The sequence below is a fragment of the Nothobranchius furzeri genome, chromosome 8, assembly GCF_043380555.1.
Source record: "Nothobranchius furzeri strain GRZ-AD chromosome 8, NfurGRZ-RIMD1, whole genome shotgun sequence".
NCBI lineage: Eukaryota > Metazoa > Chordata > Actinopteri > Cyprinodontiformes > Nothobranchiidae > Nothobranchius > Nothobranchius furzeri.
The window spans coordinates 41440408-41456706 of NC_091748.1; the positions used below are offsets into that span (position 1 = coordinate 41440408).

At 44.7% G+C, this 16299-nt stretch overlaps 1 protein-coding gene across 3 annotated transcripts in view; it reads right to left on the bottom strand.

The window, feature by feature from the left end:
- Positions 1 to 2100: 2100 nt before the first annotated feature.
- plpp3 (phospholipid phosphatase 3) overlaps positions 2101 to 16299 on the bottom strand; it is a 29036-nt gene continuing 14837 nt past the window's right edge. For 2 of the 3 annotated variants that reach the window (XM_015971775.3, XM_070554053.1), the window contains exons 2-7: positions 16171 to 16299; positions 13257 to 13349; positions 12167 to 12354; positions 12009 to 12066; positions 8050 to 8226; positions 2101 to 2462 (exon numbers count right to left, since the gene is read on the bottom strand). The exon at positions 16171 to 16299 is cut by the window's right edge and continues 26 nt beyond it. In XM_015971775.3, the coding sequence (XP_015827261.1) occupies positions 2334 to 2462; positions 8050 to 8226; positions 12009 to 12066; positions 12167 to 12354; positions 13257 to 13349; positions 16171 to 16299 (774 nt within the window). In that variant the 3' untranslated portion in view covers positions 2101 to 2333. Of the gene's footprint in view, positions 2463 to 8049; positions 8227 to 12008; positions 12067 to 12166; positions 12355 to 13256; positions 13350 to 14974; positions 15133 to 16170 lie in introns of all 3 variants that reach the window. The other variant, XM_015971774.3, reaches the window with a different exon arrangement.

Consider the following 16299-nt stretch of genomic DNA (forward strand, 5'->3'; position numbering starts at 1 on the left):
GTGTTTATTGCATGTTCTGGCACTTCTTTCACAATCAGATCAAGAATGCAAACAGTGTTAATTGTTACTGGACGACAAGTGATGAAAAAACTCCGTTTTGTCTTAGAATAAATGAAGAACTTAGAGTTTTTAAGTACATTATATTTGATAGTGATGTTCAGAAGTATTCCAGTACTTTATGTTTACTTTAGCCAACTGAAAACAAGTGAAAAGTAAATTGGAATACATTTTTAGTTATCTAGGAAATCCTTATTTCTGACAGTAACACGTCTAATAGATCTCCTATGTGACCCTGTGATTCATTACGTAGTTTAAAATTAGTACATTTATACTGAAAACTTCTGAAAATGATAAAATGGAAAAAAGCTTCCCTTTAGGCTGAGCTCATCACAACACTCCACATCTGTTTCTGTACGTGGTCATGTGTCCTGGGACATGTCTATGCACATAAAAACGATCACCATGTGAGTTCATAATGAGCTTTTTATTTAAAAGCACATAAAATGGAGCCACGTATGTTTAGCAGGAAAAAACAGCATAACTATCATTTCTTTTGTACAAAAAAATGAGACAATACAAAAATACTAATGTTGAATTTCATATATTTCAGGTTGTATTTCTTAAATGCAAATACAAATGCAACTATTACAATCTACAATAACTCATCTAGATACAAAAAAATCTGTCAACGGATGCTTTTAAGCAGCATTTTATAAAGAACACAGGTCTGTAATCATAGTGGATAATATGTAAACACGTTAAGAAACAATATTTTACAGAGTTAATTTTTTAGTGATCTATACATTATTTATATATTTATAAAAAAAGAGTGAAACGGCTTTGTGAAATGATAGGACGGACTATACGGCAGAAAAGATGTGCAACATGGTGGCGTGTGTTGTTGGGTGAGAGGATCTGAGAAGGCTGCAAGTCCTCTGCTGCAGAACGGTTAGTGATTCGACGAGACAGCCTATCAACATGCAAGGGTAGAGGCTAAAAGCATTAGATCCACAGTTTTTATAAGGTTCACCTGCTCTGACGCTTTCTGACGCACACACACACACACACACGCACGCACGCACGCACACACACACACACACACACATCTAATCAAGAGGGGGGTTCCTGTTCACAGGGCACAGCGATGCAAACATATCACACAAACACGCACACACACACACACATTGAGAGACACACATCCATTGCCATTGAGGGATTGGGTGGCTTAGAGCCCCTCCCAGCCAGCGGAAAGAGCTCAAATCATCCCCCAAAAAATGTGCCAGCTTGGCTGTAAATCCTTACTCTCTCCCTGTGGTGACAGACCTCTCACTCCGTCCCACTTCCTGTCATTCAGGAATCCAGACAGATGGCTCTGGCTCCTGTTAGAGGTGTGGCACAGCCTCACCTCCTGTGCAGGTGCTGGGATAGTCTGCCTCCCTTCCTCAACAGACCATTTCCCCCCCTTCATTACTTCTAACGTCAAGAACTGCAACATCCCGTTTAGGCTGCACTGGAAGTCCACTGCAAAAAGCTTGACACACTGACATGGAGATGAACATATTTAAGGCTGCAGGGTGTTGATTCTGTTTAAAGGCCAAAGTGGAGCAGTGCCTTGTCATTCTGGGTTTTACTGTCTTAGATGTTTTTGTCTCGTGTGTTCAGAAGTGTCAAGAATTTCTCTTTTTCAGTCAAACGTCTCAGGCAGCAAGTGGTGATAATGGATAATGTAGTTGAAACAGTGCTGTAAGTTACACATTTCTATCTTGCTAATATTTGTTGCTGCTACTTATTGCAGTAAAATCCTTCCCTAACTAAAGGAAGTTGTTGTCCCACAGTGATCGAAGGCCACAGAGAGTTCAGAGAGGAACGCATCCTCTCTCTTCAGGCAAGGGGTTTATCTTTTTTCTTCTTCAAATTGAATCTTTTTTGGCTCCATTGATTTTCCTTCACGTGGAGCATCTTCTATCAAACCCCAGCACCTCCAACTCTGCCTGTCAAGTCATTAGTTTTCTTCATTCATTTACCTTCAGCTCTCCAATTCTTTTCCGCTTGTGCACAAATAAATGGGCTCGAATGGTGGTTAGTATTTATCGACTGGTAATACGTCTGGATAGTGAGAGTGGACTCTGCTGTGCAAATCTCAAATCTGACACCCTGGTTAGTCCACAGAAGTATCCCGATGGGCCCTGCAGACGAAGGAGAGGAGGATGCCATCTAACAAGCAGCTACAGTCTCTTGTCGCTACATTCTACTGTCCGATGGGGGGGTGGGGGGTGGATGCATCAGGGGAGGTGATTGGCTCCTCTGTCATGGGAGAGACAGGGCTGCCTCCCTCACACCATGTTGTGATGGTTGTTCCTGTCAATGATGTCGGATGAAGAGAGCAGCTCCTTCTTGATCGGGGAGGGCGGAGGCGTGGATGGCTTCGCCCTGGGCTTGAACAGGTCCGACACGTAGAACACCTGGTGGGAACACCGAGAGAATGAGGTTAGGAGATGGAGAAAAAGAAAGGTCAGTCACTTCACTTTTTATTCATTTAATTATTCATTTTAATTTAAAGCTAGGGTACATATTTTAAAATATCCAAAGTAACTTAAAAATGCTTACATTTGACTATCGGACCCTGTTCTACTTTACTTTTCCATTAAGTCCCTCCCCTGGCCTCGACAGCAGAACAAATTATTTACGTGAGCCAAGAGAGTCGACCAATAGGGTTGCATGTCCACAAGCGGAAGCTGCCAATCAATGAGAATATGCACTGTGTCTTAGTCCGCTTAGCACACCAGCCTAGCTTGAATGCTAACTCAACCTGCATTGAACTAATGTCAGTCTACAAACTTCAGGCTAACTGTGAAAGAGGACAGCGAGGAACGAAAATGGATTCATCTTTTGGGTATTGGCGCTAAGTGATTAGTGTAGTGTTTAACCCTGCCCACATCGAACTGTTGTTTTAGCCTGTTGTAGCGGTAGCAACCAACGTGAGTTCTGGATTCCTGCCGGTTTTAGATGTTTCCCTGCTTGAACACCACAGACTTGATTAAAATGAGTTCTTAGCAGCCCCTGCAGAGCCTGGTGAAGGCTAAGCAGATAATTCAGGGGTCAGGTGTGTTTGAGCAGGAACATATCAAAGCTTCAGCGACACTATTTGTGTGTATGTGCATGGAATGTGGTGTGGCTTTCAGCTCCCTCTTAAAGGGGAGGGAAACGAGGGGGAGCCATTGAAATAAATGAAAAAATCTTCACTCTTCAGTCATGTCATGCAATGGACCCCAGCTTTAACGCATTATTTAGTCTTATTTCTACAACCCAACTCTCTGAGGAAGTTTTGCAAAAGTTGAGGAAGAACTGATGCACATAAAAAACTCTTTTTCTGAAAGAAAAGTTGGTTGGAAATATTTCAGACTTAACAAACTGAATTGGTCTTGATGATCTTTGACAAGTCTAAGCAGGGATTAAAGTGAAACCTTCGTTTAAAAACACGTTTATACACGGTGACACCATGATGAAAACGCCAGGCGCTCCTTCCTTTTTAAACTTTGGGCGAACCCAAACCAGCTACAATGACAAATGTGTCTGAAGGAAGTGAGCGAAGGGTGGCTCACTCTAACATATCAGATTTGGCAGACAAAGCCAACCATCTTCTGTAACAAGGGTGACTTTAACATTAGAGCATGAGGTCACTTCACTTGGTTAAAAAGACGTTAAAAGAACAAAAATCAAATCCTCTGACATCACAATGACTTCATATGTCAAACAGGAAAGGAGTCGGGAACAGAGCGGAAGAGAAACCGTGGAAACAACTCCATTTTACCAGTGCACTCCTACATCCTCTCACCAGAACCTGGGTTGTTCATGTGAAATGGTGCCTTCAGCTGCAGTTTACCTCAAACCATCACATTCACACACACACACATAAAATTGGCAGGCGAAGCCACTTTTCCTTCCATGCTGCCTGTCAAGAATGAGCTTAGAGTCTATGCCAGGGAAGCTGCCATTCAACACACTACTCAGCAGCAGATCCTATAGGGAAAGCTGTACTGCTAATTCCCATATGGTTTTCCTATAAGGGAAATGCCCCTTGGGAAAAAACAAGTGGGTAATTCATCTTTCCTGGAAGAGAGATGGACATGTCATCACTGATCTAGTTATGCGCAGCATCTCATTTTGGGTACTATTATTGGGTATAATTAGCTTGTGTGCCATGTCTTATGAAGTATATTATGATAAGATCAGGCGAGTGGAAAGGACATGAGGTCATATGCAAACCTTTGTGGAAAACCCGTTTCCCAAGGGCAGCCAATCATTGAGGAGCGTGCCACTGAGTCACCTAAACTCTAGCCCATCACTCTCTAACTGCCAAGGCAAAAGGGGGTTATCATGACCGAACCACTTCCTGTCCATGACAAATTCACACAAAGCCTGCAGCCCCGTTGTGCTGAGCAACTCAGCGTGTTCTTGCTGACATGAGGGAGTGTATTCATGTAGGTCTTTAACCACCATTAAAGGTGCCACAAACAGGTGAGTCAGAAACCTACCTTCTGGGTCTTTATATCTCTAATACACAACACACTCGATGTGTGAAGTGTGTGCCAGATGTGTCTTAATTTTATTGGAATGAAAACATTTTGAATAAATCGTCTGTATTGATTAGGAAAAGCCAAATAGGGCAGAAGAGCCACTTCCTGTTTCAGTTTCTCCAGTTTTTTTTTTATCACAGCCTGGAAAGTTTGAATCAGAACACATTTTTATTTATTCTTCCTCCCAAAAAAATAAACTCAGACAAGATCAATAGCAGATACCAAGGGCAAATTTAGAGCAGCAGTTTACTGACAACAGACTACTAAGCTGCAGTGACTGTGTCCATAAACAAGACTGTTGCTCGTCTACAGGAATCTTCCGGCAGAAACTGGGAAAACCTGTCACAGGGACAGTAAACTCAGGAGACTGCATCGAATGGCTCACTAAAATTTACTCAGACTAGAAGAGATCTCATCAGAATTTTTGTTTAATTCCATGTTCTCAGGAAAAAGCGTTCACATAACATTCACCTACTAGACTGGCAAGCTGCCCTACATCTGTGAATGCATAGTCTGGCCATGAGCCATAGGCAGAGCTCGTCGTGGGGTGGGACCTACAGTTGGACAAGGAACAAGTGACATACTCACTGCTACAGACGTCAGTCAGCAGGGCAGTCCGCCATATACAGTCGAAGAAGACGCAAATACATCATTGTTCTAAATAAAGGACTTAAACACCTTCATCTGCTCTGCTCAAAGATAAGCCCGAGTCTAAATAGTCCAAAGTTGACCCGGCGTCACCTTTGTTGTTCTGCTCCATCGTCATCAGGCCCACTAAACTGATTTAGCGCTGTCACTGGAAAGATACAAGACTGTTCAGGTTCTAACTGACCGTGGCTAGACCGACCTGCAAGATCATTTTGCTTTGGCTACTATCTGTCTAGATTTCTAGGCTACACACCCATTATTTTTGTCTGGAAATCTGAAGCTTGGGTACTAGTGTATTATTACTGGCATACATACAAACTAAGAGTGTGACGATACATGTATTCATATTTTTCGCCACAGAATGAACTCTTCAGACGCGTATGAAGTTCCCACATGAACGTTTAACTGTGCTCCACACATTAGCCTGCAACACAAGCGGTCGTATCCAACTTCAGAGGCTGCATCCATCGAAGGACCCGACCGACCCAGTCGATGTAGGCTGTACCAGAGACCGCTCCTTCGTGGTGTGAAGACCAGTGTTGCACCATATTCCGTGAACGTCAGATTATGTGAGTCTATGTGCTCTTTACTGTTGTTTTGGTTTTATCCAAAGGACTTTATTTAAAACAGCAAACTAAAGCTTTTTTTTTTATTAACAGTCATTTAATGATTTGATTGTGACATCATAACCCAACAGACGTGGGCTGGACATGAAGAGTATTCAGGATTGTTGCTTTTGCGGCGAAGAGCACAAAAGGAGCTCGTGAACGTTGAATTATTGAATCTGAACCCGTTTACACAAAACAAAAACGTTTTCTTCACTTTGTTCCGGCACCGTACCCAGCATGAACAGAACCATGTCATTAAAGCCAAGGTGTGCAAAATACAACCTGTTTTTGATGTAGCGTGTGGCATCTTAGAACCCCCCAAGACACTCTACAAAACAATCCTGAATGAACACACACATTCACACACTGGTGATGTTGAGCTACAATGTAGCCACAGCTGCCCTGGGATGCACTGATGGAAGCAAGGCTCCCAATGCACTGGCACCACTCCTTTGACCACCAGCAGCAAGCACGGAGGGTCAAGTGTCTTGCCCAAGGACACAGCAGCAGAATTTTCTACTTGGAGCTGGGATCGATCCTACAACCCCATCTACCTCCTGAGCTACTGCTGCCCTAACCAACTGTACTGAACCTGGATTTAGCTGCACCTTTACATTCCCTACTACAAGCCTACATGCTTACATTAAAACGATGCAGCAAACTCACAAAAACATGTTACATGCAACAAAACCCAGACATGCAAAAACTTGAACTTTGAACCCCTCTAAGTGTGCTATTTCATTCTTTAGCGTTCATTTAAAAGAATAACGATGAAACACGTGCAGTGGAAGATCTAAAGATGTTCACACCTTGATTTAGTACTTCGGGCTGGCACTTCTGAGCAGCGACGGCTTTACGGCCCTCTGTCATGCCTCCACTCATCTGCTGTCAGGCCTTTTCTGCTCGGCTGCTCACCGAGAGGCCAGAACAGGCGAACTAAAGTACTCACAGATGTGTGTTTCAACAAATCAGAGGGGGCGTCAAGGATTGTTAAACTAACCCCATTGCCTTGATCGGCAGGGGTTTGACAGTGTGTGTGTGCACATGCATTGGTGTGTAAGTACGTGGATGGGGATAATGTGTGCTTTAAGCTGTCTCTCTGCATGCAGGAGGCTTGTTGGAATAGCTGAGCTGGATGAAACCCACACTCATCCTGAGCCAAGACGCAGACAAGGCTTCTCTCTCCCGTCACTTCCCACCCTCCTCTCCTTCTGCCAGATCTGCCTCTTCAGAGGTCAAGCACACGCTCTCTGTGTATTTCTGAAAACACCGTTTTCTTCCTTGTCAAGGCTGATGTCGTCCCGGAGCGACGCCCAGTTGGAGGAGCTCTGTATTTCTTTATTTTATCTTGGTTGAAGTCTTTTGTTGCGCTCAGACTTCTGCTCCCAAACCCTGTAACAGCCCTGCTGTTGGAGACCGCTGCCCTGCTGTGAGCGATTCTGTGTGCAGTGCCAATGCCTGTCTGGGCGCCACTACCGGAGTCTTACTTAATTTTATGAATCTAATTTTTTCCATGTTGGTGATCTGGGGCCGGTATAAAGGTACAGGAGGTGCCTGTGTGCTTACATCTGCCCTGCTTTTGCCAGAACTTGCTGCTCCAACAAAACCAGCGCCGCCAAATAAAAAAAGCCCCAGAATAATTAACCACCTCATTCCAGTCTCTTTCATTTTGACACTCCCCTTTTTACTCTCTTGACCCATATTCAGTTTTCTCGGCTCCATGTGAGCTTAGCGTAATGATGATGGTGATAAAACATCATCTGGAGACCAGTGTGATGAAACCAAGTGGGGAACACCCACGTCTGAACAAGGGCCTGCCTCCAATGTGCTTTTCATTATGACCATCTTTCCTTCAGTACCTATTATAAGTGTCATTTTCATCAAAACCAGTAGGTAGAAGGAACAAAAAGAACTCATGGTGTTCCTCACAGAGCACCAAAGGATACCAGAGCACCAGAGGATAACAGCTCAGTCACTTTTGCAACGAATGCTTGAGGCTTTGTTCTACTGATAATCATGCGTCTGTATATTTGTGCTTGAGTCTCACAAGCAGAAGGTTACCAGTGTGATCCTAATGACCCACTGGCAGCAGCTTTAACATTTCTGTCACTTTTGATTCTGTTCACACCAATTTGCACATTTCACAATTGTGTTCTACATTCCAGCACTTGTGTTTTAACGCCACGCGTGTGTTTGGTATGAACGTGTAAACTCACTATGCAGTAGGCCACCAGGGCTCCCTGCACAAAGCCCGCCAGGACATCAGTCGGATGGTGCTTATGGTCGGATACACGTGACAAGCCCGTGTAGAAGGCCATCATCAACAAAGTGAACTGAAGCAACGGGCGGAGAAGACGAGCGCCGCGCCAAGTAAACCTGGACTGGATGTAAAACTGTAAACAAAGACGGAAAACAAAGATTAATGTGTACAGTGTGTGTGTGTGTGTGTGTGTGTGTGTGTGTGTGTGTGTGTGTGTGTGTGTGTGTGTGTGTGTGTGTGTGTGTGTGTGGTGTGTGTGTGTGTGTGTGTGTGTGTGTGTGTGTGTGTGTGTTATTACAGCCTGAGAGTTATAGACTGAAGCAAAGTGGGCAAAGAAGTCGGACAGACAGAAAAATACACAAACGCTCAACTGGCTGAGAGTCAAATGTGACTGATGATTAATGGTTAATGTCTCAGCTGTAAAAACAGCACAACTCCTGAAAAACACTGACACACACACACACACACACACACACACACACACACACACACCCTGCCATGAACAATTTCACTCTTATAGGGATGAACTCTCCATCCTCTATCAGAGTAAACACACGAGCCAGCAGATGCAGATGCATCGCCCCGTATCCTCCTGCAGACAAAGACCCTTTTCTGGGTCATAATAAAGACGGATGGGAACCAAAACAGGAACGACCAAATCCAAGGCCACTCACAGACGGTCGCACGAGTGCAGACACATGCACAGAGTTTACACGTGCACAGTGGTGAGGTCACCCAGGGTTCCTCAGGGTTCCATCCTGTGTTTCTGGACCACTCATGCCCTTAACTTCCTGCCTCTCACACCCAGAAACAAGAGGTCTCAGAGGGTCAGCCTCTACTCAGCCTAAACCTCTGAACCTATGTGATAAAATCTTCCACGCCAACAAGATCTACAGACAACCACGTCTACAACAAGCCCTGTGAGGTGTGGATGTAAATCGTCAACATGTTTCCTCCATGATACTAAATCATTGTTCTTCTTCTCACAGAAGCAGAGGAAATGATCCCACCCATCCTTTCAGTCTTACTCCTCCCTGGCAGGAATGTTTAGACTTCACATTTCCTTTTCTGGGTCTCTCAGGTAGCGGGCAAGAACGACTGCTTTTGTCAGGCAGCTCGAAGCCATTCACAACCTCTGAATCTGGAGTTTTATGGAAATAAATAATCAAATAAAAAACTGGATCTTAGTCAAAACAAGGAGTTACCATGACCTGCCAGACTGCAGGGTCTTATCTGAAGAGAGTGAACCCAGATAACCCCGTCCAGGCCTGAATCAGCAAAAGCTGCACGTCGAGTCATGCTGTCAGAGAAATGATAAGTAACTGAAAGACTCAACGACTGTCTGAGATCTCAAGTGCTTTTCACACCCCACGGTCCGCTCTAGAGTTGTCCCCAACAATGAGATCAGAGGAACGCAAGCATAAGACACAACAGAACTAAATAAAAAAGCAGCTTATTCCCAGGACAGAGACGCGAGAGACCAGAAGTCTGGTGGTTTCAGAAGGAATCCAGCTGGTTCCAGCGAGACCTTTTTAATTTCACTCACAGTTAGATGGCAGAAAATAAACAAACACAAGAAAGTGAGAAAGAATGAGGATGTGGGGTCATTTACGATGCCTTTCCCTTGGTTGACGCCACGCTGGGAGAAATACAGCAAAGCTGTGGTTTAGGACATTTAGATCCCTAATTTAATTATTGTTTTCTTTTCAACAATCGTCCGTTGCTGCTAAGGGCACCAAACATGACTACTGAGTGCATGCACGTGTCTGATGTCTGTGGCTGTGCACATCGTCTCTTTGCTTTTTCGAAAAAACGAGATGCTCTCAGGTCAGACTGCTGCCCACATCAGTCGCTTTCAGATGTGCTCGACAGGAAGTGAAAGTTTCAGAATCGTAGCGCCTCGTTTGCCAGACGGCTGGAGAAATGACTCCAAAAAGTGAAATATTCTGCTGAGCACGAACAGCCGAGGCTGAGGGAGAAGACTCAGGAGAGAAAGGTTCTTCTTTGTTCTGGTGGGGATGGATGTGCTCATTGACTTCATTTTGCTGGACGGTCCGGCTGAAAAACATTTGCAAGCATCTGGTGCAGGGACGGGTGGTAATATTGAACTGTTTTAATGAGTGCTTGCCATCAGTCCTTCCTTTTTACATTTTAGCTCAGTACCAAGAATACAAATAAGGAGTTTAACAGTGAATCGTGTTTCTGGCTTGTTTATTGGATCAGATCTGCTTTCATCTTTCCTGGGAAAAAGCTCATTTGTCTCTTGAACTTCTGCTTGAAGCAAGTGTGATGAACGCACAACCTGTTGACTGGTGAGCTGACCTGACATGTTTAAAATAAATGCAAAAATAAAAATAATAAGACATAAAAAAATTCCAAAGCAAAAAAAGCATTCATCTTGTTGTGAAGAAATTCAAATAAAAGAAACTGTAATTAAAACTGGAAATAACCCCATCTTTTCATTATAATCTAATCTGGATTCGTTTTAAATTTACCCGACGAAAAAGAAAAAAATAACTGTCCTCTTGCAAGCAGCATTGCATAAGATTACCAAGATTATTTTATTCCCTGCAGACTTTAGAAGGGGAGGGAAAACATAATGTCACATGACTGGTTTCCAGCTGGCACAAACAAAGACTGCAGCCAGTTCCTGTTTCCACGAGGGATGCCTCCACGCTCGGCTTTGTTTCTGGTTGGTTTTGTAAACGAACGTGTCCTCAGAGAACTCTTCTGCCTCTCCTCTTGGTTGCACCAGCCTCCCCTGGCTGCAGTCCCTAGTCTGCCACAACTGGAGCTTTGGTCTCTAAACAGCGCGTCAAGCTGTGGCCTGGATGCAGCACATCTCCATCCCCTCTTTTCTTTTTTCCACTGGGATTTTATTCAGCCTTTCTTCTTATTCTGACCAGTGCAGAGTGTGGTTATAGGTTCACCCAGAGGCTGGGAAATACCCGCAGCAAGCCCTTGCTGCATGACGCTACATCTCAACACACCACGACTTCAAATGCTGGTCCCCCACGAGAACCTGGACCACATTAGAACAAATCCAGACTCAAACACTAGTCTTTCTCACACACTAACCACAACTTTTCGTTATGACAAAACCAATATCCTCTTCAGGAAGCTGTCACTCCCCCAAGAATCGAGCAAGGTCACACATGTGGAAACGGACTGAGAAGGAGAGGTTTGATGGACTGTCAGGCGGTCTCGGGTTGGGAGTAATTAGACTGAAGCATTGGGAAAGCTTCGCCCCACCAGACACCCACAATAGGTGGAGAACAGGAAGTGCTGTTCTGATCAGAACAAAAGGAGTTCATCCATTCGCCTCTCCAAGGTTTAAAACTGGCGAGGAGAGGATGAGTTTCCTCTTTCTTGAAGCAACTCGTCCCAAAATGAGACCACAGCCTTCTTTTGTTAAAGCATGTAGAATCTGTCAGTCGTTACTGTGTGTGTGTGTGTGTGTGTGTGCGTGCGTGCGTGCGTGCGTGCGCGCGTGCGTGTGTGTGTGTGTGTGTGTGTGCGTGCGTGCGTGCGTGTGTGTGTGTGTGTGCGTGTGTGTGTGTGTGTGTGTGTGTGCGTGTGTGTGTGCGTGTGTGTGTGTGTGTGCGCGTGTGTGTGTGTGTGTGTGTGTGTGCGTGCGTGCGTGCGTGCGTGCGTGTGTGTGTGTGTGTGTGTGTGCGTGCGTGCGTGCGTGCGTGCGTGCGTGTGTGTGTGCGTGCGTGTGTGTGCGTGCGTGCGTGCGTGCGTGTGTGTGTGTGTGTGTGTGTGTGTGCGTGCGTGCGTGCGTGCGTGTGTGTGTGTGTGTGTGTGTGTGTGTGCGTGCGTGCGTGTGTGTGTGTGTGTGCGTGCGTGTGTGTGTGTGTGTGTGTGTGTGTGTGTGTGTGTGTGTTTGTGTGTGTGAGAGCCGTAATCACTTACAGCCAGATACAGCATAGTGTACAGGGAGAAGGAGGCGTGTCCAGAGAAGAAGGATTTCCTGTGAAGAGACACAGAGATGATTGTTCATCTACTGTTTTCTACTAAAATGTAAAAACTTTAGGTCAAACGTAACGACCTATAAGGTGTCGTGATATTACCTGGCTTCCTGTACTTGACTCTCTTCACCTCTGCAGGTATAGTTGGTGATGTATCCCAGCGAACAGTTGATGGTGGAAAAGTCCGGCCTGCACACGTCTAAGAAGTGGGGTCTCATCCGACCCACCGACACTTTGGCAATGTCTGTGAATGACTGGCTAACGGCAGAGCCGAAGAGGAACACGCCTATCTGCAATGTGACACAATGATGATTAGACACATGAATGAATAAACATACTGTTACCAACTCCCCGCTGCTGATGCTACAGGTGTCTAGATGGAGCAGATTTTTACCTGAAATCAGGTAAACTACGTTTGTTTAAGGGCTGGAGTTTCTTCCAGCAGACACTGTGAGGTCCAGATGCTATTCTAATATAAAGTATTATAATATCTTAATGTATTGAAATGTTAAATGGTTTTGTTTTACCATCTTAGCTGTTATGATTGTAGTTTTATTTGTGTTTGGAGAACATAAACAGTTGCTGACATTTGAATTTTGCTGCTTAACTTCAAAGTCCCCCAACTGGGGACGTTAGGGCTCAAGGGGTTGGAGCGTCGGGTGGAAGGTCTGGCGGGCCTCATCAAACTTTTTAGAGACAATGTGTGCTTAACCTAACAATAGGGGGCAGTACATACCTAAAACATTGCAAGCAAGCAGTATTTTTGTGTTTGAGTAAGACGTTACCAACGGATCGCCTTTAGGGTCAAAAATCCCTGGGAGCGCAACTCCGTTTCATCGCTGGTAATGAGCCAAAAGGTACATTTGTAAAACCTTTATGAAAAATGAAATTTTTGTAACCTCTTGTCACAAACCAGTAAATGTGTTTTGTCCTCACAGGCTCCTGTAGTCTAAGATGGCATCGCCCACAGACTTAGACCCGCTCCCAAGTATTTTAGATCCGATGTGTGTGGCTATGTGTTACGATGCTGCATCTTTTATTTCATTTTAACAACATTTTGATGGATTTTTTTACTTCATAGTAAAAACTGCACATTGTCTCTTTAAGTTAAGACTACTTCAGTTTAGTTTACAACAACGTTTTAGGTAAAGGTAACCCCACCCATATGAGTGTATCATTACACAGAGCTAACCTGTTTGTAGAGAGCCGCAACGTAAGGATTCCCAACAAACGACGTGGTTCCCTCTTGTAGCTGATGAATCCTGTAGCACTCTCCAATCACAATCTGAAGGAAACATTTTTAAATAAACAGAAATAAATGATCATAACAAACAGACAGTTTGCGATACCTCTGAACAGTAACACATTTAAGTACATGCACATGAACATGCAGTGTGTGTCATGCAAAAATCAAACTCAGACTGGAGTGTAGGATTTAGTGGAAAGGATGTGTGAACAACAAACACGAGTGTGAGTAAAAACCGCACACAAACATTCACAATAAGCATGGCCTGCCTTTCCGTTAGGCAGTCTGGATGGGTTCTGCTCAATGTAGAACAGATAATGAAGGCAGACGATAATGAAAACTAACATGTGAATCACTTGAGATTATCAGTCAGTCTGACCTGACTTAGGTTTAAGGAGGATTTACTATAATTCATCTCCCGTACAGTTAAAACCAGTCAGGCTGACCTCGACGGGTTCTGGTTAGGGTTAGGGTTGAAGCAAAACTACATCAGCTACACCTTTAGGACAAGGTAACCCAACTGATGCACCAGCGTCTGTCTTTGTTCCTGTTTCTGGTGCGTGTTGAACAGACAGTCCACACAAGTTTAGAGAAACTTGGAATCATGTTTTATTGATCGTGTGGTTATCGGCCTGGAGCTAACTCTGTTGCAGGTTTTTACATGTTTGTCTGTATTCTCATTCATTTCCTCTGATCAGAGCAGCTGATTAGAGCCACAGGAGTTCAGAACCGTCCACAGAAGTATATTTGGGTTAGAGGGATTTGCACTGAGGCAGAAGGGCCACTTCTGATCGGACTATCAACGCCAACTGGAGTTGACCGAGCTTCACCGTGTAGCAGAAACTGCTTCCACTGCATGTTATACGTGTTCATATGTGTGTGTACGTTCAAGCATCAGAGTGTTTAAATCTCCTGGCTTGTTAAAGGAACGCGTCGGCACGCCTCTAGACGCCTCTAATGGAAGACAGCTGTGTGAGGCACGCCAACTCTACCCACACGTGAGGGAACTAACGAACTCGAGCTCAAATCTCCTGCTTTCAGTAAGCAGAAGAGCTGAGCTGGTACTCTGGGTGTGTGTGTGTGTGTGTGTGCCCACTGAGATGATGTAAGGCGGCGGCAGTGTGGCAACGACTTCGACTGGAAATGCTTGGGGGAGTGCGAGGAGGCTCGTGAGCATGTGGCGCTAATCTAAATACGCCCACTGAGAGTCATTCTAACATATTTCCATAGGGAGTGTGAGATACCCCAGGTTATCCACGAGGCACCCCATCATGAGAGGTTGGAAAATGAGGCCATGAAGTCAAGATGCATGAAGAATCTGCACCTGGAAAATCGTGGGTCTTTGGTGGCACGTTTCAGCAGTAATCTCACCCACAGGGCGTCTCACTAACACTGACTCACTCAGCCAAACAATAAAAACGTATTAGAGATGGTGGGAGATGACGGAAAGAAGCGGCGAATTAAGTGTAAGGAAGAAAATGTTATGGGATGGATGATGGAGACATGTAAAAACACCTTCACAGGGAAAGAGAAGTCGAGTGTTTTTATAAATACGGACTGATAAGGAACCAAAAGCTTTGGTGAGGTGTCCGTTTAAGGCATCTAAGAGTCTGAGAAGAAGGAAGTAACAAAATAAAAGAAGGGAGGTGTGAATGTCGACTTACAGAGAAGATGCCAATAAGAATGCCAACGCCACAAAGCACGGCATCACTAATGGTGTCTCCCTCTTTTCGGGGGAAGCGGATGGACTCGTCCGAACAGTAAAACCCGCGCTGGAACGGCTTTATGGTGCTAGTCTCAATGATCAGGAAAGGCAGGCTAGCTACAAAAGACACAAAGAGAGAGGACAGGAAGAGGGAGAGAAGAAAGCATAAAGGCACCAGGTCAGTGACACGGACATGGACAGGAGAAAACAGCGGCAGCACAAGGGGCATGCTGACACCAAGGATCATGGAACATCAGAAAAGGGTCGGGCTTGAGGACGTCAGTAATTTGACAACTTGGAGTGACAGTTTTCAAACATAGATGCAACCAAAGGGCCAATCAGACTTTACCACGTGTTGCAAAGTCGTCTCTAAATGCACCAGTCATGCGTTTGTGTCGGATTCCATTTTCTAACTATTGTAAAGAGCTTACCTACAAACATCGTAGTGAACATTCGCAATAAAACCAAAAGTTGTTTTTGCTAAGATTAGACTAAAAACTTACTGAAAATGGAGAAAAACCTTGTAACTACACGTGTATTTCTTTTACACGGTAATCATTAAAGCAATGCATTCGTCCCTCGCTGCAGACGATGGGTGTTACACGTTAAGCTGGACTTGGAGTGTGCCACCTGTGGCAGCTGGTTCTGGTGAAACCAGCAGCGTGAGCACACTTACATAGATAATCCACTGATTTATTATCAAACACACATAACTGATAGCTACGTCTGAGTCTGCTCAACACCAAAGACATGCCATAGGCGTCTTAGCGATGGTGCATTCACAGACCAGGAAATACCTCCGACTTTTCTTACTACCAGTGGTTTCCAGTCCTTGTCCTTGATGTCCACCACATCGTCTTTCTCTGCTTTAACACGCCTGATTTCATTCAATTCATCAGAAGAGTTTGAGGCTAAATCAGGTGTTTTAGCGAAGGGAAATAAATAAAATGTGCCGTTTAGCAGCCCAAGTGGACCAGGACAGGACACTGAGCCACAATCATAACATTTCTAATCAGATCAGTAAATAATTGGTAAACACTGAACTTCCCTGACTGTCACTCCAGACTTAACGAACCTCAAGCCCACCCTGATTCTGCTGGCATTGTCTCCACGGCCGAGCACTCTTTGTGGCGGGCGTTACGGGGGACGACTTACAGACACCATGGGTAGTGTCATGCCAACAGAAATGAGCACTGAAGAGGGTACGGTGCTGCTCTTGTAGGGGTAGTTCAGGCTGGAGTCACTGCAGTAAAAACCCCTCTGGTATGGATGAACAGAAGAACG